This window comes from Ochotona curzoniae, unplaced genomic scaffold (assembly GCF_017591425.1).
Source record: "Ochotona curzoniae isolate NIBS_2020 unplaced genomic scaffold, NIBS_Ocur_1.0 scaffold_1852, whole genome shotgun sequence".
Lineage (NCBI taxonomy): Eukaryota > Metazoa > Chordata > Mammalia > Lagomorpha > Ochotonidae > Ochotona > Ochotona curzoniae.
This window is the reverse complement of record NW_024467087.1, coordinates 51,706,142-51,729,284: the sequence shown is the minus strand read 5'-3', so window position 1 is coordinate 51,729,284 and position 23,143 is coordinate 51,706,142. Positions and strand designations below refer to the sequence as shown.

At 40.1% G+C, this 23,143-nt stretch overlaps 1 protein-coding gene across 1 annotated transcript in view; it reads left to right on the top strand.

The window, feature by feature from the left end:
• The window catches only part of LOC121169132 (sodium/hydrogen exchanger 2-like), an 83,211-nt gene extending 60,864 nt beyond the window's left edge, over window positions 1–22,347 (top strand). Inside the window, exons 11-12 of the mRNA XM_040999588.1 lie at window positions 18,638–18,704; window positions 22,217–22,347. Of these exons, the coding sequence (XP_040855522.1) occupies window positions 18,638–18,704; window positions 22,217–22,347 (198 nt within the window). The remainder of the gene's footprint in view (window positions 1–18,637; window positions 18,705–22,216) is intronic.
• The last annotated feature ends 796 nt before the right edge of the window (window positions 22,348–23,143 follow it).

Genomic DNA, 23,143 nt, shown 5'->3' with positions numbered 1-23,143 from the left:
TTTAGATTTAAAAGATAGAATTAGAGATCATGGAGGGGGAAAAAAAAGAGAGATACATAAAGAAAGAATCTTCTACCTACTTGTTGACTTCTCAAATGGCCAAAATGGCTAGGGCTGGGCCAGGCTGAAACCAGCATCCTGCATCTCCATCTGGGTCTCTTACATGGAATGTCAACTCACAGCCTATGGTTTAACACACTCCACCACAGTGGGCCTGCTTTTTCAGGCCACACTCAAGTAGCTGGATGAGAAGTAGAGCAGCTGAGACATGGAGCCCATATAGAAAAGAATGTCAGCACTTATAGGTAGAGGATTAATCAGTTGAGCCATTGCACTGGCCCCTCTGGTCTTGATTTGATGAGATGACAAGCATATGATTTGCAATTTAGGAGTCATCTTGGCTTTAGAATTTCAATAGAAGATTTGTTTTGGATAACACCATAAACATATGCAAACTCTTTACTGTACATTTATTTTCAGTTTCTATTTCAACTTTGCTTATTAAAGTTATCACTGTGTTTCTATTCACACATTTGTATATCTCTTTACTAATTCCCTAAATGTCCATATCTCAATAGAAATAATATTTGAAATTTGTTTATTATTACAAAGATAATGTATACTTGTTGTAGGCAGCTGCCTATGTTGCCTTTTACTTGGGGAAGTGTTACACTGTTAGCAGCCAATAGCTGGTGAGCATTCTGGGCCTGGTTAATGCCAGATTTGATTTAAGTATACCAGTGTGCCAGCACAGTTGCTTATTATATTTTTTGAAAGTTATGTGAGGAAGGCAGGGAATACCAGGCCTGGACATGCCACCTTGGCCTCCAGACGCAGAGGCTGAAGATTACCTGGGGAACGATTGTGGGGACCCTTTGGACTGGAAGCAGCTGAAGGCATGTTTTACAGAGGAGGAATAACTTCTGGGGTCTTACATGTATAGTGTCACTGTACACACAATAGGCAAGGGAGCTGAGATGGAATGATTAAGAGGGGAGAAACAAGAGAGCTAGGGCACCCACCCACGTGGGTGTGTGAGTGGGGGACCTGGGCTGGGGAAAATAGCATTGTCTGTTGGCCATTGGTGCATCTAAAAGGTGGGATTGAAGGGAACCCTAGCTGGGATAGTCCATGTCCTCAAGGGTCAGGCCAGGTGTAGGCCATATCAGGTTGGATCATAGCACCCACCAATGTGCAAGAACTAGATGTGGGGGCAGATTCTGTTGGGGACTTGTGGTTTCACCTCTGTGGAACTGCAGCACCTGCTGGTTTACATGGAGAGCAAGCGTGGGACCTCCTCTGTTGGCCTACAGCTCCTGCTAGTGTGCATGGCATCTAAGGCTGGGGGGCAGCCCAGGCTGGTCAAGGCAGTAGCACTCATCAGCATATATGTGGAGACCAAGTCTGGGGTTAAATTGGGCTGAGCTAAGCCACATCACTCACCAGTATGTAGGATGTGGGATGGGCTAGGTTGCAACATATGCTGACTGACAGAAAAACTGGGAGTGAAAGTGGGCCTGGTTAAAGTCATTGGGTGTTGCTCCAAAGAGGCCAGACACTGTGCTATGCTAGGTGCAGTACCCATTATTTCATGTGAAACATGGGGCTGGGGAGAGAAACTGACCAGACATCCGCATCCAGTATTTGCATTGGCTGGTGCAGGTGGCAGACTGAACCTAACCCTGCACTAGTTGATGCACACAAGTTCAGAACTATCAATATCACTGAAGTAACCCTCTCAGAACATTCTTTCCTATATCAGGGTCTCTAAAGTATTGTCAAATGACTGTCCCCTACCCCTGGGTGCAGATACAGTTTGATATCAAGAATTGGCTCTTTCACTTTCCTCTTCTGTGGACACAGGAAAAATAAACTGAAACATTTGTCCCACCCATTTTCCTCCATTCCTCAACCCTCAACCCTCAACCCAAATTGGAGACCATGTGGGCATGCATCCCTCTCAACTTTGTAAATAATATTAAACAATATACACATAAATAAAATTGCATTACGAGATAGTGGTAACATAAAATGAGCATAAAAATCACTAGCAAATATAACTCTAACTTCAAATTCAGAATAGTTTAGTATTGTAATGGGCTTTGGGGGCTGCTCCCTTCGGGGTGAGTACACCGAGGGGGGAAGTCTCCGTGACTGGGTAGGTCTGGATCCCACCCACCGCCCTCATTGGGCCTTGAATGGGATTGGGGAGGGGTGCGACCTTGGGCCTGGGAGTTTAAACTTCTGTGGAAATTCTAGCCCCACTGGTTAGCCCAATGGTTAGGGTGGTGATGAACTAAGCTAGGTGTGACCAAGGAGCTTGCCATCAATCACAGGTAAAGGAACCCGCAAAAGTCTGGATTGGTCAAGGTAGCAGCACCCGAATGTGCATCCTGAATAGGGTGTGAGGTGGGCTGGGCTGCAACATTCACCAGCTCATACACGGCCAAACAGAAGGCCGGACTGCGCCGGGCACTGGCCTAAAACCCATTGGCATGTAAGAGAACTGGGTGGGGGAGTGGATCAAGTGGAGGAACTTGGGAAACTCCCCCTGGAGAGTCATAGCTCCATTGGTAAACATGTGGTCCAGACTTGGGGGTCAGACAAGCTGGGCAAAGTAGCTCCAACAGTTGGCTGGCCATTGTGTGAATTGCTAATAGAGTGCGATGTACTGGGCAGGACCGAGCAAGCCTTGGCCCAAAAGCGAAACATCCAGCATGGAGCACAGGTCATGCTGAGCTAGGCTCTTGCACCTACTGGAGTCAGGGACACTAAGCCACAGTGTTTAAGGCAGAGGCCGGGACAGGTGAGGGGCTGAGCTAAGCTGAGTCAGAGCAACCACTGGCATGCATGTGATCTATGGCTGGGAACAGGCCCGGATGGGGAGCTAAGAGGACAACCTAGCTGGGTGGAGGTTCCCACCAAAGGACGTGTGGGCTGGGAATGGGGGCTGTGTTCTCATCAGGATACAGTTGTGGTCTCCCTTGGCACAAGTGTGGATGGGGACTGGACTCACCAGGCCAGGCAAGACCCCAACACCATCTGATGTCCTGGAGGACCAGGGTAGATGTGGGATGTACTAGGCTAGGTCTCATCCCTACTGAGCCATATGTGAGCCGCTTGTAGGTATGGACGAGCCATGGCTGGGCTGAAACATCCAACAGCAATAACCAGATTGGGTTGAAGGCCAGTCAGGAAAAGCCACTGTTTCTGCTAGGACAGTCGGTGAACTGAGTAGGGCTGGCTCATGAAACCCCTGGTATGTGCAAAATCTGGCAATGGGAGGGGTTCTGATGGAGGAGCCTGGGCAACTCCTCTGGCAGAACACAGACCCTGCAGGTAAGCGTGAGAAGCATGATAGGAAACAGCCCAGAATAGGCCATGGAAAGTGTCCCACTGGCATACATTTGGCATTGGCTAGGGGCAGACCAGGCTGAATCAGTTCAGGTCATCCACTGGCAAATCCGAGCACCAGAACAGAGTGTGGGTCAAGCCAGGTTCAGTGCACAACAAGGAATGCCAAGGCGAGGTTGCCTGTGCCGGATGTGACCACAGCGCCCAACCGGCAAGCATGAGAATCAGGAAGGGAGGGGGCAGAGCCGGCAGGGGGCATAAGGGAGGGTCCCCTTGCCAGACAGCTACTCCCACTGGAGAGTCTGGGCTGAGAGTGGGGTAGACCAGACTAAAAAGGACTACAAGACCTGTGCACCTCATGTGGACTAGATCAGGCAAAAGCCAGGCTGAGCTGCTTATTCTTACTGGTACAAACAAAATTAGAGTGATGAGGTTTGTTGGGGCTTAGCCACAGCATCAGCTGGCAGAAGCTGGCACTAGGGGCTAATTTTGTCAAGTCAAATGCCAGAATCACCTGGAGAGTGCATAATCAGGGAGTGAGAGAGACCTGGGAAGGAAATAGTGTGCTCCTCCCTCTTGGGTTACCACTCCCACGGGAGGGCACAAAAACTAGTACAGGGGCTGGAGTGGCTGGACAGAGAGGCAATCAACAACATCCGTGAGGGCTGGATAGTTAAGCCTGGTTGAATGGAACTAAGTTTCAATACCCATTGACATGTACAAGAGCCAAATGGGATGTGGGACAGACTGGACTAGTCTTCCACACATACTGGCAAACCAGGGTAGGGGCGGGCCTGGTGGGGGTAATTGTGGGTCATTCTGACTAGGCTGTAGCTCCCACTGATTTAGGTGAGGGCCGAGTATGTGCTGGGCAGAACCAGGCTGGAATGCAACACCCATTGGTTCCAGTGGAAGTCGGGTCTTAAAACAGAACCAACCCAGCGATTGCAACCACCAGCTGATCGGGGCGATGGACTGTGCCGGGCCCTGTGCTTGCTAGCACATACAAGAATCTGGTCTGGGAATACCTCAAAGTTTCTCCCCAATCGAAATGCTGGACTCAGAACCCTAACCAAGAAAAGACAGAAGACAGAACAAGTCAATCAACCACCTCAGCTATTGTTGGCAGTGAAATACTGGGCAAATGGAGACTCTGTGAGGTACTGTGTCAATCAGTGGATTCTTCAATGACCTCATCGTGCTTGGAGTGGCAAGATTGGCAGCGATTCATGACTGGTGAACTATCAAAACTACTTGAGCTAGGATCTCAGAGCATGCCCCATATCCGGGACTTGGGGTGGGTGGGAAACTGGGTGGGGCTTCTCCCTTAATATCCCCCTTTACCTCAGATACATGAAGGAAACAATATGGAAATAATAGTCTTACCCACTTCCCTATAGCCCTTGAACCTTTTTACCCAAATTAACTATGTAAAGATTGTAAAAAATATAATTAAAAAAAGAAAGAAAAAAAAAGAAAAGAAAAAGATGTGACAAGAAATTTAAGCATACCACTACAGAGAATCCTCTGAACACAAAGGATGCAAGAGAAAAAAGTGAAAATTCAGAATATTCAAAAGCAATGAACAAAACATCTGTAGTACATTTTTATCTGTAAAATATTACTTTTAGTTTAAATGCCCTAAATTCTCTAATCAAAAAGGATAAAGTGGTTAAATGGACCCTGTGCAAAAAAAGTTCGTGAAAACACACAGAAACTGAAAATAAGATGGAAAAAGAAAACCTGTGCAAATATAAAGCAAAATTAGCAAGGGCAGCTCTACTTACAGCACGTAAGGAGAATTAAAGTAAAAAACTGCATAGTGACATAAAATCATTATAATATCGCAAAGTTAATGAATGAAGAATGAAGATTGTAATTATGTATATACCCTGTATCAGTGCATTTAAAATAGAAAACAGATATTAATAAATCTGAAGACAGAGTGTAATACAGTAATAGCCAGGTACTTCAATATTATATTTTCTTTTAGAAAAAAAAAAGTGAAAGTCATGGAGACAAAGGGAGAGGAGAAGGAGCTAGAGTATTCTCCGATTTGTCGGTGCATTCCTCACATGCCAGCAGCAGCTAAGGCTGGCCAGGTTTAGGTCAGAAGCCTGGGACTCCATGACGTTCACCCTAACAGGTGGTAGGAATCCAAATGTTTGAGCCATCCCCTTAATGCCTTACTGGGTGTGCATGGCGGAAGTGAAACTAAGGTTTGAACCCAGGCGCTCTGCCATGGGCTGTGGGCATCCCAAACAGCTCGCTAAATGTTGTGTAAAATACCCATCTCTCCCTGCCCAGTTTCCAAAAGGGACAAAATATTCATGATACAATAAAGGAAAGATTGAACTTGAAGTGCACATTAAAGGAAATGAATATAACAGGTATATACAAAGGTTTCAATCCAGCAGTGTCAAGGCACAGTTTTTGAACACATGACAGACATATTCCAGGATAGGGCAAATGTTGGATAACAAAAGACATTTTAAAAAATTGATTAAGGGCCCGGTGCAGTGGCCTAGCGGCTGAAGTCTTTGCCCTGAATGTGCAGGGTTCCCATATGGGCACTGATTTTAATCTTGGCAGCCCTCCTTCCCATCCAGCTCCCTGATTGTGACTGGGGAAACCAGTCAGGGTTGGCCCTAACCCTTGGGACTCTGTACCTTGGGACAGAAGGTTAACCTCTCTGTCTCTCCTCTTCTCTCTATATATCTGACTTTGAATAAAAATAAATAAATTTTTAAAAAGTGATTAAGATATGAAATCATGAATTCACACTGAGAGGAATTTCAAATGTAAATGTATATGGAGGACCCGGCGCAGTAGCCTAGCGGCTAAATTCAGCCTTGCATGCACTGAGATCCCATATGGGTGCTGATTTGAGTCCCGGCAGCCCCACTTTCCCTTGAACTCCCTGCTTGTGGCCTGGGAAAGCATTAGAGGATGGCCCAAAGTCTTGGTTCCCTGCTCCTGCGTGGGAGACCCAAAAGAAGCTCCGGGCTGCTGGCTATGGATCGGCTCAGCTCCGGCAGTTGTGGCCACTTAGGGAGTGAATCAACGGATGGAAGATCTTCCTCTCTGTCTTTCCTCCTGTCTGTTTTTCTGACTGTCCAATAAAAATAAATAAATCTTTTTAAAAAAAAGTATGTGGAAAGTCAACAACGAGCCATTGAACAGCCAATATGCCAATGATGATAAATTTAAAAGGGAGATTGAAAAACATCCTGAGGCAAATGGAAATGGAGCTACAACACAACCCAAATTATGCAATATAACAGAAAGTTCTTAGCCGAGCAAGCAACTTGTTATACAACAATGAACTATTATTATGTAGTAAGTTTTCAGTATATTGATTCTCAACTCATGAACAAATGAAGCATAATGTTTGAAGAAGGAAAGAAATAGTAAAGATCATGGCAGATGGAAATGAAATACAGGGTAGAGAAACAATAGAAAAATACCAAAAGTAAATCAATTCTTTTCGAAAAGGTAAAATCAACAAGCTTTTCTCAGACTAATAATGATCAAATGAGAAAAAAAACTTGAGTAAAATAAGAAAAGGAAGAAGAGTCATTACAACTGATAACACAGAAATACAAAGAATAATAAGAGATACCACAAAATATCATGTGCCAATATAATATTTCTGTAAGCTAGAAGAAATTAATAAATCCTTTATGCACACAAACTAATAAGACTGAATAATGAGAAACAAAATCTGAAGAAATCAGTAACAAATGAAGAGACTGAGCCAACAATAAAATGATTCTAATCAAAGAGAAACTCAGGGAAATTTATGGGTGGCTTTAGTTAAACATGTAAAGACAAAGATGAGAGAGAGGGAGGAGAGACAGAGAGAGAATCTTTTATTTATTATCGGTTCACTTCTGTGATGGCAAAATGGGCCCGACCGGGCCAATCCAAAGCCAGGAAATGGAGCTTTAGCCTGGTCCTCCACATGAACAGCAGGGGTCCACGCAGTTGGTATGTTTCTCCCTGCATTTCCAGGCTGTTAGCTGGGAGCTGGAATGGAAGTGGAGCAGTCAGGCGTGGCAGTCGGTTGCTTTACTTGCTATGCCTCAACATTAGCCCCTTCCCAATTTCTTAAAAGCCAAAGCATAAATAAAATAAAGAGATAGGAATTTGGCCAAACTATTGATACCAGCATTACTTGGGCACCAAAACTGGGTAGGGACATGCCAAGAAATCGTTACAAGGCAGTAGTTCTGATAAACATAAGAAACCACTGGTAAATAAATTCAACAATGTATTAATTCAGCCAATCATGGTGCCTGCAATTGGGTTCAAAGCAGCTGATGGAAGCCATGGCTTTTATACTTAAAAATCTCACTTCATTAATATATATCCCAGGAAACAGGAGACAAAGACTCAGCTAGGTGAGTCTGCCATCCACACAGGAAATCCAGATTGGGTTTCTGGCTTCTGGTTTTGGCTTGGTTAAGCCTGATTTGTTTTGAGCCTGTGGAAAGTGAATCAGAAATGGGAGAACATTCTTTGTTTCTCTCTTCACCTTTCAAATAAAGTGAAAATAAATACTTTAAATGCTTATATACGTACAAAGGTGGAAGGTACTTGAACAAACTTTCCCCCCTTCAAAAAGGCAATAGAAACAACTTCGGGAAAAATTCCTCAACATCATTAAACATCAAGGCAATGCAAATTAAAACCACAATGATATAGCATCTCACACCTATTACAATGGATATTATTAAACATATAATCGTTAACAAGCACTGATGAATGGAATCCTATGGGTAGGAATATCAATTAGAAAAGTCATTGTGGGGCCCTGTGCGGTGGTGCAAGTGGTTAAGGTCCTCGCCTTGCACGCCCTGGGATCCCATATGGGCACCGGTTCTAATCCAGCAGCCCCGCTTCCCTTCCAGCTCCCTGCCTGTGGCCCGGGAAAGCAGTTGAGGACAGCCCAAAGCTTTGGGACCCTGCACCCGTGTGGGAGACCTGGAAGAGGCTCTTGGCTTCGGATCTGCATAGCATCGGCCCTTGCGCTCACTTGGGGAGTGAATCATCGGTCGGAAGATCTTCCTCTCTGTCTCTCCTCTCTGTATATCCGCCTTTCCAATTAAAAAAAATAAATCTTTAAAAAAAAAAGGTTAAAAAAAGGAAAAAAAGAAAAGTCACTGTGGAGATTGCTCTAAAAATTAAAAACAGAGACATGATATGTTCTAGAAATTCCACTACTTGATATACATCTAAAGGAAATAAAGTCAATATATTGAAAGGCTATCTCCCCTTTTGTGTTTATTGCAGCATTATTTAAAATAGCCAAATATGAGAGAAATGTAAGATAAGAGTATATCTATATGACAGTATATATCCACATGCAAATTCATTGATTACAATTTTTTGCAACAAATTATTCATTTAAATATCTCATTTTCCATGATCTTTTTAATTTTTACCCAAATATATTGTTTTTAAATTCAACTTACAAACTGTTGGTAGAAATACAAATTAGTGCAGGGAATGTAGAAAGCAGTATGGAAATGTCTTTTTCCCCCTAACTTATTTATTTATTTATTTATTCTTTTCTTTTTTTATTGTTTAATGATACAGTTCCATAGGCTGTGGGATGTTCCTTAGCCATTCCCCACATCCTCCTTCCCCCCCCCCCACTGATTTCCCTTCTATTATTACAACAGCAAAGTTCTTCATAACAGTCATAAGTACATCAATCTGCTATTTAAGTCTATCCTGACATTGTGGGCATGGACAAAGGCACAGAGTCTAGTATCCTATTGTCAAGATACATTCAACAGTTTCATTGAGAGTCTATTTTTTTATCTTGATTTAATTAATTTATTTATTTAAAATTTTATTTTTGCATTACTATTATCATTTTAAGATGCAGTTCCATAGGCCCTGGGATTTCCCTTACCCCCTCTCCAATCCCCTTCTCCCACATTGAGTTCCTCTATATTATTACTACATTATGGTTCTTCATAAACAGTCATATGTCCATCACTGAAGGCATGGACAATGGCAGAAAGTCCAGCATCCTATTGTTAAGATATAAAAAAGTTTCACTGGGAGTCAATCATTGGTCTGGAAGTAGAGATGCATACTGTATTGTATCCTCGTATCTGGATATGATAGTCTCCATGACACAGTTACTATATATTCTCTTAAAAGAAAAGCTACAAAGAAAAATAAACAACAAAAAGAAAATTAACATTGCCATGATGTTAAATAACATGCTACTGAATGACTAATGTGTTGCTGAAGAAACGAAATAGAAAATGAAGAACTTTCTTGAAGAAAATTATGCTACTATGTGATTTATGATTCAGTGATGAATTTAATGAGAAAGTGTTTTGAAGCGATGAAACTAAGAAAAAAAAAATCAAAATCCAAGAGATACAGTTTCCATTGAGCTTTGTTGGTGAGATATATCTCCTATAGGCAACAAATAGATAGTTTGTTTTATAAATTCCAATCTAAATCTATGACATTTCATTGGTGGGTTTAAGCCATTTACATTCAGGGTTAATATAAATGGGAGGTAATTTGGTCTTGTCATTTTAGCAATGGGTTGTCCATTGATTTAGTCTTCTCTTGTTATTTTACTGGGATGTTCTTCCCATTTGCCTTTGGATTTGGTGGTGCTATTCCTCTTCTTTGTCAAGAGAACATCTTTAAGTGTCCTATGTAAGGCAGGTTTGGAAGAGGCATATTCTTTGAGCTTTTCTTTACTGTGGAAGAATTTTATTTCATTTTCAAAGACAAAGGAAAACTTTGCCGGGTACGTTACTCTGGGCTGGCAGTTGTTTCCTTTTAGAATATGGAATATATCGCTCCATTCTCTTCTGACTTGGAGAGTTTCTTCTGAGAGTCCAGCTGTGAGTCTGGTTGAGATTCCTGTATAAAGAGTCAATTGATTTTTTTTTTAACATGCACATTTAAGGATCTTTTCCTTATGTTTGATTGAAGAGAGCTTGATTATCATGTGATATGGACGAGATCACTTTTGATAAGGCCTGTTGGGAGTTCTGTGCCCCTCCTGGATGTTGTTTCCCAATTCTTTCTCCACATTAGGGAAAATTTGTTTTATCATTTCATTGAACACATTTTTAAACCCAGCTTCTTTTTCTGAAGCTTCTGGAACTCCCTCACTCTTACATGTGGCCTTTTAATAGTGTCTCTTAATTCTTGAATCCTTTTTTAACTTGATTGAGCTCTCCTTCCAGCTTTTTGATTATTTCCCCATGGTGACAGGAAATATCTTCCAATTCTGAGATTCTTTCTTTTGCCTCATCCATTCTATTGTTGAGGGAGGGATTCTTAATTTGCTCCATTGTGTCATTCATTTTTAATAATCCAGCTTGTGTTGCTATTTCCTGTGTGATGTATTCCTTAAATTCCTTCATGTGCTTTTCATTGTTGTTAAGAAGCATTTTAACAAGTTTGAAAATTCTTTATGCCCATTTCCTTGATGTCTTCCTCAAATTAACTCCGAGTTTGGCGAAGCCTTTTGCTCCTTTGCGGGGGAGCCTGCAGTAATATTCCTTGTGCCTTTGTCTCTTCTTTTGCTTCTGGTCACTGTACTTCTTGTTAGCAGAGTCTTCTCCTTGGGGCAGGTTTCTAAGCTGTGTCACCCACAGGTCTACAGTGATTTTACTGACTGTGTTTGTTACCCATTTCTTTATTTGTAGTTACTTGCGCTACTCTCTCCAGCATGTTTCAGACTTGTATTCTCTTTGTTAGGCTTCCACCAGCTCCCAAAGCCCCAGTTCCCAACTCCTCATTTTCCACTTTCTGTGGTGCTGTGCTGTGGCTTCACCAATCTCTGACTTCTGGTTTGAGCAGTTCCAGAGATTAGGAAGACACCAGCTCTCCTAAATAACTGAATTTTTCATGGTGTTGATCTTGCTGGAACCTGCTTCCTGTTACGTCTGAGGACCGCTCGAAACTATTTTGAGTAGTATTCATATGATGCCAAACTTGGTACTGTTTTCCAAGTGGAACCAGTGCAATGCGCTGAACCAAAAGTTTGCTCCCAGCGTAGTGCATGTGCAGCTCACCATTGTCCTTCCAGTCTCACAGCCCTTGGCACACTGCCCAAAATGGTGCCTAAACTGTCACGCGTAGAGCTCTGGATCTACTGTCTGTTAGTTCTGGAGTCTACCAGGACTTGGGCACAACCTTCAGGAGGCAAAGTTGGCACTGTCTTCCCTGTAGGAGCAGTACCAGAAACTAGTTGGCTCCTGACTGAGCACATGCACAATCCATCATTGTTTCTCGAGTTACACAGCATCTGGGCTGTGAAATCCACCCGGTTCCTGTACAGCCTGCTTTATGTCTGCTGTTCTGTCTCTGCTTCTGGTCAGATCACAAATCAGCAGGATGAACAATTATTTGCCTGGGTTCTCCTCCTGAGCTTTTGTTGAATCCCCCTTCCCACCTGGCTGCTGGTGGAGCTCCGGCCACTGGTGGAGCTTGGATCAGCACTCTGTGACTGCTGATGGGGTATCTGGTCACTGCAATACCACTCTGTTGTTTTCACCACTTCCCAGAATTAATCAGTCTCCAGGTGTCCCTCTGCTGCTGGTCTCCTTATTTCCTGGAATCTGCCTTCTCTGCTTCACCCTGGCTAGTGGTTCTCCATTTGCTTAAATGTGTCCTTAGCTTATTCTGTCATCTTGATTCTCTGGATGTCTTTAAAAAATAGAAATCGTTTAGCCACATGATCCAGCAATCCCATTACCATTTATATACCTAAAAGAGACGAACTCATTGTATTAAAGATATTCCTGTTCTACAATGTTTATTGTAGCTGAGTTCATAATAACTAAAATATGGAAGTAACCAATTTCTCTACCATAAAAAATGTTACACATATCTATAAATACATGTGGAATGGAATATTATTCAGCTGTCAAAATAATGGAATTCTATCATTTACAGCAAAATGGTTCAAACTGGAGATATTCATTTGAGTAAAGTCAGTTAGACATAGAAAGAAAAACTGCATGTTCTCCCCATATGTGCGAGATCAAATTCAAAAAGAAACAAAGAAATAGCTGTACATAGCAGTGTTTCTGAAAATACAGTGTTCTTTTTAAAGATTTTATTTATTTTTCCTGGAAGGTCAGTCATACAGAGAGGAGGAGAGATAGCAAAGAAGATCTTCTGTCTGCCAATTCGCTCCTCAAGCGGCCGCAACGGCCAGAGCTGAGTCGATTCAAAGCCAGGAGCCAGGACCCAGGAGTCTCTTCCTTGTCTCCTGCATTTGTGCAGGGTCCCAAGGCCTTGGGCCATTCTCAGCTGCTTTCCCAGGCCACAAGCAGGGGGCCAAATGGGAAGCAGGGCAGCTAGGATTAGAACCGGCCACCCATATGGGATCCCTGTGCATGGAAGGCAAGGACCTTAGCTGCTAGGCTAACATGCTGGGCCCAAATACAGTGTTTTCTCAAATTTTGTTTTAAGTACTTGTCAGATAAATTTATGAAAATTATATATTGTTATATTTTAATGATTTTGTGCCTATGCCTACATTAAAATTTAATTGATAGTAGTGAAGTTGAATAACTTTTGCTTTGTTTATTGTGCATAGACCACGCATATATCCCTGCTGTGCTATTTTTTTTTTTTTTTTTGCCTCTGATTTGTTGAACTCTTCATTCAGTGGAACCAAAAAAAAAAAAGGACAAAAAGAAAGAACATGGTGAAAGTAATTATGAATATATTAAAATCCCAGAAATACACTCATTAATTTCTATAAATTTTTTTAAAGATTTATTTTATTTTTTTTATTGGAAGGGTGCATATACAGAAAGGAGAGACAGAGAGGAAGATGTTCCGTCCGATGATTCACTCCCCAAGTGAGCGCAAGGGCCGATGCTATGCTGATCCGAGGGCCATTCTCAACTGCTTTCCCGGGCCACAGGCAGGGAGCTGGATGGGAAGCGGGGTTGCTGGGATTAGAACCGGCGCCCATATGGGATCCCGGGTGCGCAGGGCCCTACAAAATGTTTTAAAATATTTGCTTATTTGTTGACGGGAAGACTGACAGACTGATCAGGGAGAGACAGAGGAGGAGAGATTTTCCACTTGCTAGTTTGTTCCCCCAATTTCTGTCGAGGCTTATCCAAGTCCAGACAGAAGCCAGAAGCCAGGAACTCCTGTATGAATGGGAGAGATCCAATCACTTGAATTGTTTTCCATTGCATTCCCAAGCACAGTAGTAAGAAGCTGGTTGATGCTGGTGTCGTAAGTCATGGTTTAACTTGCTGTGCCACAAGACAGACCCCCCCAGTGTGTCTACCATTAAACAAAGAGAAAAGGATGAATGTTGGTGAGGAGGTGGAGGATGTGGAAGGAATCCTTGTGTACTGTTGGTGGGAATGTGAACCTGCAGAAAACAGCTCTTTCCACGTGAATTAAAAATAAAATGACTGTGTCATTTAGCAACCTCATCTCTGAGTATATATCCAGAAGAACTGAAAACAGAACCTTGAAGACATAGTTGCATGTCTATGCTTGTTACAGTGCTGCCTATAACAGCCAAAAAGTAGAGGTGACCCAGAGTCCAACAACAGGTGAACGAATGAAGAAAACATAACACACAGAAGGACACTGGAATATCATTAACCTTTAGAAATGATTATGAAAATATTCATTTGAATATGGATATAAACTATATGGATAAGATTTACTGACCTATACAATTATAATGATGAAAAAGGTCTATTTTATTTTTGTATGTCACACCATAATTTCTTTAAAATTGTCCTGAATTAGTACGCAGAACCTAGGGAGTGCATACTAGAGGCAGAAGATGTTCATGTAACTTTGAGAAAGATGGAGGTTCTTTTCCTGATATGTAAATATTTTTCTAATCGTTAATTCTTATGTTGATTTTTGGGGGCAAAGCGTTATCTAAGCAAAACTGCATACATTACCTGGCACCCTGCTTCTAATAATGTTGGAACATGGATAAATGGTTCTGAGAAAGAAATGATTTAGCAGGTTCAGCACGTGTTGTTGAAGTAATTCAAGCATATTTTCATGTAGGTGCCCTTTAAAAAAAATGCCTTCCAAATTGTTGTGCTAAGAATATAAGGAAAACTATATGTGGTTTCATTAAATAAAATAGTGTGTCTGTTTTATATTAAGAACATGTAAATGAGGGTCTATTACTTAAACATAATATTTACAAATGAGACAATATATTTTCTGAATGTGAATTTATGACACATTCTTTCTGCATTTTCTGTGACAAAAGAAGGAGTCTTCAAATTCCTAACAGAGTTTTTAACACTCTTTCAGAGAAGTTAAGTCCAATTAAATAAGGGCAAGTTTTTCCTCAGGGGGAATTTTCAATTTCAAAAGCAGGAGATTTCTTCTCATTTTCTTATTTTTGATTAACTTAATTATTTTCCATTGTGAATAAATGTGGTGGAGAATAAAAAGGACATAGAAATGTTAGTCTGGTAATTTTAGTCTTCACTGAGGATAAAGTGATGATGCTGTTGATATTTGACAGATTAAGAAAAGTAATTAGAATGGCAGGGCCAATAACCTATTGACATTTGTTTATGGAAATAGTCTGGGGAATGGCATTTTGAGTTTATATTAAAATGGATTATTCAATGAGCTCCTCTTTTTTAATACTATGTAGATGTCATAGTCCAGTCCATAAGATTCCTGGTGTAAAGTCTTTCATTGAAACCAAGGCATCTACATTATTTCTGCCTCTAATGTAAGGGAACTATACTGCTGTTTGAAGGTGGTTCATTTTGTGGCTATATCTTAATGTTTTGGGCATCTGACCGTTTAAAATGACAGATGATAGCAACCATCAGTCTGCCCCTAAAAACAAACGTGTTAGAATAAAGACCATTAAGTGAAATTGCTGAATCCTGCCCTCTGAAAAGGTACAGTAGTATGTGCATTACCATGTCTTGTTTTGTTTGGTGTTACAGCAATAACTAAATTTATGCAGCTTAGTCAAATAACTTACTCTGTGTGAATTTTCACTTTGATTTTTTAAAAATTTTTCACATTTTATTATTGCTAACATTTTACGATACAGTTCCATATTCCTCTATCCTCTCCCCAGTTCCCTCCCCCCCCCAGTTCCTTTATATCATTATTAACATATAGTTCTTCATGATCAGTCATATGTTCATCATTGCGGGCATGGACAATGGCAGAGAGTCCAGAATCCTATTGTCAAAATATAATATAAACAGTTTCACTGTAAGTCCATCTTTGTCTGGAAACAGAGATGCCGACCACACTGCATCCTCACATCTGGTTGTTAGTCTCCATTACATAACTACTGTACATTCCCTTAAATGAAAAGTCATGATACAAAATCAACAATAGAAAGAAAAATAGAAATTTACAATGCCATGAAGTTAAATGACATGTTACTAGATATGACAGTCTCCATTAAACAGCTACTATACCTTCCCTTAAATGAAGAGCCACAAAACAAAGTCAACTTCCGGGAGAAAAAAAGAAATTAACAACACCAAGAAGTTAAACAACATGCTATTAAATGTATAACGTGTAGCTGAAGAAGTGAAAATCAAGAACCTTCTTGAAGAAAATGATGCTACTGTATGATCTAGAAGTCATTGAATGATTTAATCAGAAGAAAGTGTTTTGAAGAGATGAAACCAACAGAAAACAACAAAACCCATGTGTTATAGTTATTGCTGATCTTTGTTGGAGTGTGTCTCCTGTAGGCAACAAACAGATGGGTTTTGTTTTTTAATCCAGTGTACTAATCTATGATGTTTGATTTAGCTTAAGCCATTTACATTCAGAGTTTAATATGTATCGGTGGTATTTTGGTCCTGTCATTGTAGGAATGGGTTGTTCGTTGGTTTAGTCTTCTGTTGTCATTTTACTGGGATGTTCTTCACATTTCCTTTTGGTTTTTGTAGGTGCTATTGCTCTTCTCTGTCAAGAGAACATCTTGAAGTATCATTTGTAGAGCAGGTTTTGAAGAGGCAAATTCTTTTAGCTTTTCTTTACTATGAAAGAATTTTATTTCATTTTCAAAGATGAAAGAAGGCTTTGCAGGGTATGTTATCCTAGGCTGACGATTTTTTTCTTTTAGAATCTGGAATATGTCACTCCATTCTCTTCTTGCCTGTAGAGTTTCCTGTGAGAGATCTCCTGTGAGCTTACTTGGCCTTCCTTTATATGTCAATTGATTTTTTTCACATGCACATTTAAGGATCTTTTCCTTATGTTCATTGAAGAGAGCTTGATAATCATATGTCTTGGTGAAGATCGCTTTTGATCAAGCCTGTTGGGAGTTCTGTGCTCCTCCTGCATCTTGTTTCCCAATTCTTTCTTCAGATGAGGGAAATTTTTCCTTGATTATTTCCTTAAATACATTTGCAAACTCAGCTTCTCTTTCTGCACCTTCCGGGACTCCCATAACCCTTATATTTGGCCTCTTAATAGTGTCTTTCAATTCTTGAATACTTTTTTTGGCCTGATCCAGCTCTGCTTCCAACTTTTTGTTTGTTTCCCCCTGGTGACAAGAGATAACTGCCAATTCTGAGATTTTTTCTTCTGCTTGCTTCATTCTATTTTGGAGATTCTCCACTGTACTTGTAATTTGCTCTACTGTGTTCTTAATTTCTGATATACCAGCCTTGATTTCCTTTACTGCTTCCTTAAATTCTTTGAACTCTTGCATTAACTTCTCATTTTTTAACCAGAATCTTTAAAATGAGTCTTATGGATTCTGTGTCCCCCATTTTCTCAATGTCTTCCTCAGTTACCTCTGAGGTTGGCATAGGGTTTTGCTCCTTTGCAGGGGAGTGCTCAGTAACATTCATTGTGCCTTTGTCTCTTCTTTTGCTCTTGATCATTGTACCTCTGGTTAGCAGAGTCTTCTTCTTGGGGCAGGTTTCTAAGCTGTGTCACCCACAGGTCTACAATGCGATTTTACTTATTGCAGTTGGTACACAACTTTTTGCCTGCAGCCGCTTGTGCCACAACCTCCAGCGAGTTCCAGGTCTGGCTTCTTATGTCAGATATCCACCGTGGTCTCCACAGCCCAGTTCTTGGCTCACCACTCTCCACCTCCTGTGATACCGTGCTGAGGCTGCACTGTTGTCTCTGCAACCTTTCTCCCTCTTCCGGTTGGAGTGGGTTCCAGGATTAAAGAGATACAAGGTGTCCTATCTAGTTAGGTTGTTGGTGGTGCTAATCTTGTCGGAACTTGTTGGACGCTAGGTCTGGGTGCCACACGGACCTGTTTTGACTGGTACGATGCCACAGTCGGTATTATTTTCCTGTGGGACCTCAGCGAGTTCTCTCACGAACTCAGCACATGCGCAGTTCACTGCTGTCCCCTGCAGTCCCAAAGCTTTTGCCACAGTGCACAAAATGGCGCCCGACGTGCTACCACAATAGTTCTTGATCTGCTTGCTGAAAGATCCGAGGGTTATCCAGACTGCCCTGGATGGAACCCGTAGAATGCCACGTCGTTGCAGTTCACCGAGTCAGAAATGAGCTCACTCATTCTCAGAGCATGCTCATTCCTTTCCTTTGCCCTTTCCTCCTTAGGCAAAATGGCGAACAATTCAGCTCTAGGGGGCTGACTGGGCTATGAAATCCTCGCTGTTCTCGTACTGCCCGCCTGGGACCTGCTGCTCTGTCTCTGCTCCTGGTCAAATCAAACGGACCAGCAGGACAGACAATTCCCTATCTGGGTTCACCTCCCAAGCTCCCAGTGAAAGTCCCTTCCCACCTGGTTGCTGGTGGAGTTCCAGCTGCTGGTGGAGTTTAGATCGCCGTGCTGGGATATCATTCACTGCAACACCACACTGCTATGCCCGCTGCTTTCATGTGTCTGTCAGTCTCCAGGTACCCCTCTGCTGTTGTTCTGTCCTTTCGTATTTCCTGAAATATGCCCTCTCTGCTTCATTCTGGTTAAATGCTTCTCCATCTGTTTAAACGTGTCCTTACCCTATTCCGCCATCTTGATTCTCTCCACTTTGATTTTTGAACTTGTTAGATATATTGCAAATTCAGGTCTATGTAATTCTAAGGTGTTTTAAAAAGTAATTTTTTTTTTGAAAAATCATTCTTGGATATCTTTGTAATCTTATAAATAAGAATCTCATTTTATATTTTCTTGGCAATGTACACATGACACATGAAAAATGCCAGTGACACATAAATTTGTTTTAATATATTATAAGCAATATTAACAATTGCCAGCGTTTTGTATGAGTAAACTAAATTAGTGTCTTTTTCTTTCTAGAAAGATATCTATTCCTTATCACATGGTGCTCATGAAATGAAGGCTAAACGGTGCCAGTCATTAACTCGTAAGTTGACAATTCTGTAACTACAGTTATTGCTTCTCCACCGTATTTTTACTTGACAATAATTACCACACATTTTCTATCAATATTATGTGTGATATGTTCAGGTACACATTTCTACTTCCCATCTGTTCCTTCAGTGATTGAGCATTTTGCCAAAAAGTATTCTCATATGAATACCATTAAATTTTTATTGAAATTCTTGTTGCCCTAATTTTCTTTTTTTTTTAAATTTCATTTTGACAGTTTCATAGGCTCTTGGAACCCCCCAGAGCCTACGAAACTGTGAATCCCCAACCCATCCAAAAAGTCCTCCCCCATATTGAATTGCTGCATATTGTTGCAATAGTACAGTTAATGTCCAGTCCTGATTCCTTCATTGTGGGCATGGACCATGTAGAAAGTCCGGCATCTTATTGTCCAGGTACATTCAATAGTTTCCTTGGGAGACCATCCCTGGTCTGAAAGTAGAGCTGGCAGAATATCATCCCCTCCAATGAAAAGCCACAACACAACTTCAACAACAATTTACAACATCATGAAGTTAATTGACGTGGTATTGAGTAACCAATATGTTAGAAAATGCGAGTTCTTTATCACATCCTGTGACTGCTTCATTGACATTTCAATTTTAGTTTATACAACTGACTGCTATACATCTTAAAATAGTTATATTCAGCTGTCTTCTGTCTATTTTCATTTTTATATTTAGCAGCTTATAGCATTCAAATGTGGCAGGAAATCAATTAATTGGACAATCATCCAATCCTCCACTGCTTTCCTGGACAATATTGGTCAGGAGATGAGCATCCAAAACTATAATCTGTGCTTGAACATTCAATGCTGATGTCCTAGGTGGCAGTTGAAATCACTGAACCTATAATTGAATTCTACAAGGTGCATTAAAACATTATAAGTGAATTTTCAATAAGTTTTATTTGTCTCAGTAGTTCTAACAAATAGCAAAACTGAATATTGTGTATATAATGGAAATGCTTAATTACAATGTACTTTCCCTGAAAATGATTTTTCCAACACAACTCCATTCAATAGCTTACTAAAGCTATAATGATGATAATTGAACATTGGTTTTGCCAATAGTAATTTTAATCCAGTTTCTTTTATGCTTAACTTAATTTTTGCCCTGATATGTCAGCCCATTCTAATTTGGCTGAGAAATACATGCATGTTTAACTGACTTGTCTCCTTTTTGGTTTAGCTCAATCAATTCAGTTAATAGAATTCATGATCAGTGGCTTAGTTCCATTTGAGTCTCTTATTTTTAATCTGCTTATTCAATGAAAAATAAATTCACAACAGTGGTCACTCTCTTCTCACACTATAATGATTCCAAAATAAAGATAAAATGTGCAAAATAGAAAAATTTTCAGTCTGACAACTATGTATACCATTATAAGCCAATGATGACAAGTGCAATTTAATAAGAAATTTAAAAATCATTGTGAAGAGTACTATTGAGGATGCTTCTACATTTGTGGACACAAATGAAAGAAAGTGATCTACTTTACCTATGGCATTAATACACCAAAAGTAAATGTGCCGAAAAGAAATATTGTTTTTCCTAGATTAATAGTACTATTTTGATTTTTATTATAGCATTTACTTTTGAATTTGTTGACTTTTCAAAGTGTGATCAAAATAGATTACAAAATCTGGTGTACTTGAAATGGTGCCTTAAGGATTTAGCACAGTGAGTTAAACCACTGCCTGTGGTGATGGTCTCACATATGTGCACACATTGAGTCCCAGAGCCTCACTTGTAACACAACTCATTACTAACATGCCTTGGAATTCAGAGGAAGATGACCTATGTGCTTGGATTCCTGTCACACACATCAGAGACTTGAATAGTGGCTTTGACCTGGTCTGGCCTTGACTGTGGCAGCCATTTAAAGAGTGAAATAATGGAAGATTTTTCTCTTTCTCTATCACACACACTTTGCCTTTCAAAGAAATAAAGCTTTCAAAATAAATAAAATAAAATAGTAACTTAGATGTTTTGTAATCCTGGCCTTGTCAATTGCAGGCTTTGATGCTAAACTTCAAATTCCTTGCCTTCTATGACATTTTTCCAATAGTGCAGAGAAATTGCCATTCACTTTAGTTTTTTTTTTCAGAGAAGTCTGAGAAAGAGGACAGGTCTATGTTTTCTTGTACCATGATGGTCTTTGTACGGTTCAAAAAGATATTGGTTTTCTCTCTTGGGTGTGTTTATGCCCCTCTACTCTTTCTTCTGAAGAAAAGAAAACTTGAGAAAGTACATAGGACAATGGATATTTCAGCTGGATTAGACAGGTGGTTGTTTGGATTGTATTTATCTGTCAAAAATTTTTTCTTTAATATGTGACCACTCAAATACGTTTAGGTTTGTTAGAATTTAGAAGTCTCAGACACATGGATGCATTTGAACATAAGTTTTGTAATATTCATTTTTTTTTCTAAGCTATTCAATAAGTAAGAGGAAAAATTCATATGGTGACTCCTCACTCTTTATTTAAGGAGGCTTAGGAAGGTACACTTTCGTGTTGGCTGACTTGTTCACTCCCACTGCTTGGCACAATCTATTAAGGGGATTCTCTTAATATTACGTTAAGATTGAAGAGTATCTCCACAATGCGAAAATTAGTAATATCTCCTAATGCATTCTAGTTCTAGCATGTAAAAGTAATTCTTTGGCAGCTTTATGTAAAGAATGACAAGATTTCTATTTCAACTTCTAGACTGTATGTATGTTACAGAACTTAGAGAAACAAATGGAGATTTAATGGGTGGCAGATAGAGGGTGTATGAGGAAAAGTTATAACCTCATTCAAGCAGTTAGGACCAGCCCCTGTCAACAGTTTATTCTCAATACCAGATTACGTTGTCAAAGAAAGAATTAGTGAGTATCAGTGATATAATACACAATGGGTTTCTGTTACACAGCTTCTCTTTCCTGCCAGGGAATATCATCAAAGGAATTAGAAATCCTTGAAGAGTAATATATCTCAGTTGAAGCACTGGCATTGAAAAGCAGATACATAGAGCATTTTTTTTTCTCATGTGTTAGTGCTTGACTATCTAAATAACTACTTTAAAGATCTACTTGGAACTTCATTTCATGTCAAATATGCTTGTTCTTTTTGGAACACAAATTACATTCTAAACATTTCCCAGTATCATTCCGGAGAAAGGGAAAGGGATGTAAGTGGCAGTTTAAGAAATGTACCTTTAAAGGAAGGAAAAAATTCTGTTACGATACAGGGTTCATATGAGCCAATTTTTAAAATTTTTCTTCATTTGAAATATGAATATTTACCTTGATTTCCTTTCATATTCCATACCTCGCAGACTCAGTTCCTGTGTATATGAAGAAAATGACACTATAGCAGATTTTTGGATAATCAAATACAACTCAAAAATGTTCATTTTTTTTGTGTGTTTTAAAGTTACCTTCTTACTGTGTACAATTCTGATGATCTTGACTATTTTTTTTGCTTTTCTTCACATTCCAGCAGCGGATTTCCTAACTCCTTCTGGTGTGAAATATAACCGTTCCAAGTCAGAATGTTATATCCCGTCTCTGAAGGCTAGCAGCGTGGAATGCATAAATGAATATGAAAGAGATAAAGATCAAGTTTTGTAAAAGTCAAACTTGGTGGTTTATTGCTATCTCAAAGTGATACCAATTACTGGATTAACTAATTATTCATTCTGTAACTATTTTCACAGTGTGTTAAATACTGGATATTCTGTTAGTGGAATGTGTGTAACAGTAGTAAAATTGTGATGTTGGTTTGTAAGATGACCTAAATGTGATAATTAGTAGGTTTAATTTTGCATGTGATTTTAATATTTTTACAGCTAAGCATGGAATATAATTTTCACAAAAAGTAGAAAGTTACCAAATATAAAGACATCTAACCAAATATAAAGACATCTGTTTTACTTACTGCCATAGAGTCTTTACTTGGCTTGTGAATTCATTTTTTGTAAAGATTTATTTTATTTTTATTGCAAAGTCAGATATATATGTATATATATATATATAGAGAGAGAGACAGAGAGATAGAGAGACAGAGACAGAGAGATAGAGAGACAGAGGAGGGACAGAGAGGAAGATCTTCCCGCCGATGATTCACTCCCCAAGTGACCATAACGGCTGGACCTGATATAATCTGAAGCCAGGAGCCACTTCCAGGTCTCCCAAGTGGGTGCAGGAACCCAAGACTTTGGAACATCCTCGACTGCTTTCCCAGGCCATAAGCATGGAGCTGGATGGCAAGCGGGGCCGCTGGGATTAGAACCGGCTCCCATATGGGATCCTGGCATGTTCAAGGCAAGGACTTTAGCGCCTAGGCCACTGCACTAGGCCTGTGAATTCATTTTTTTAATCTTCACAGTGTCAACATATGAGTAAATAATGAAAACTCAGAAGAAGT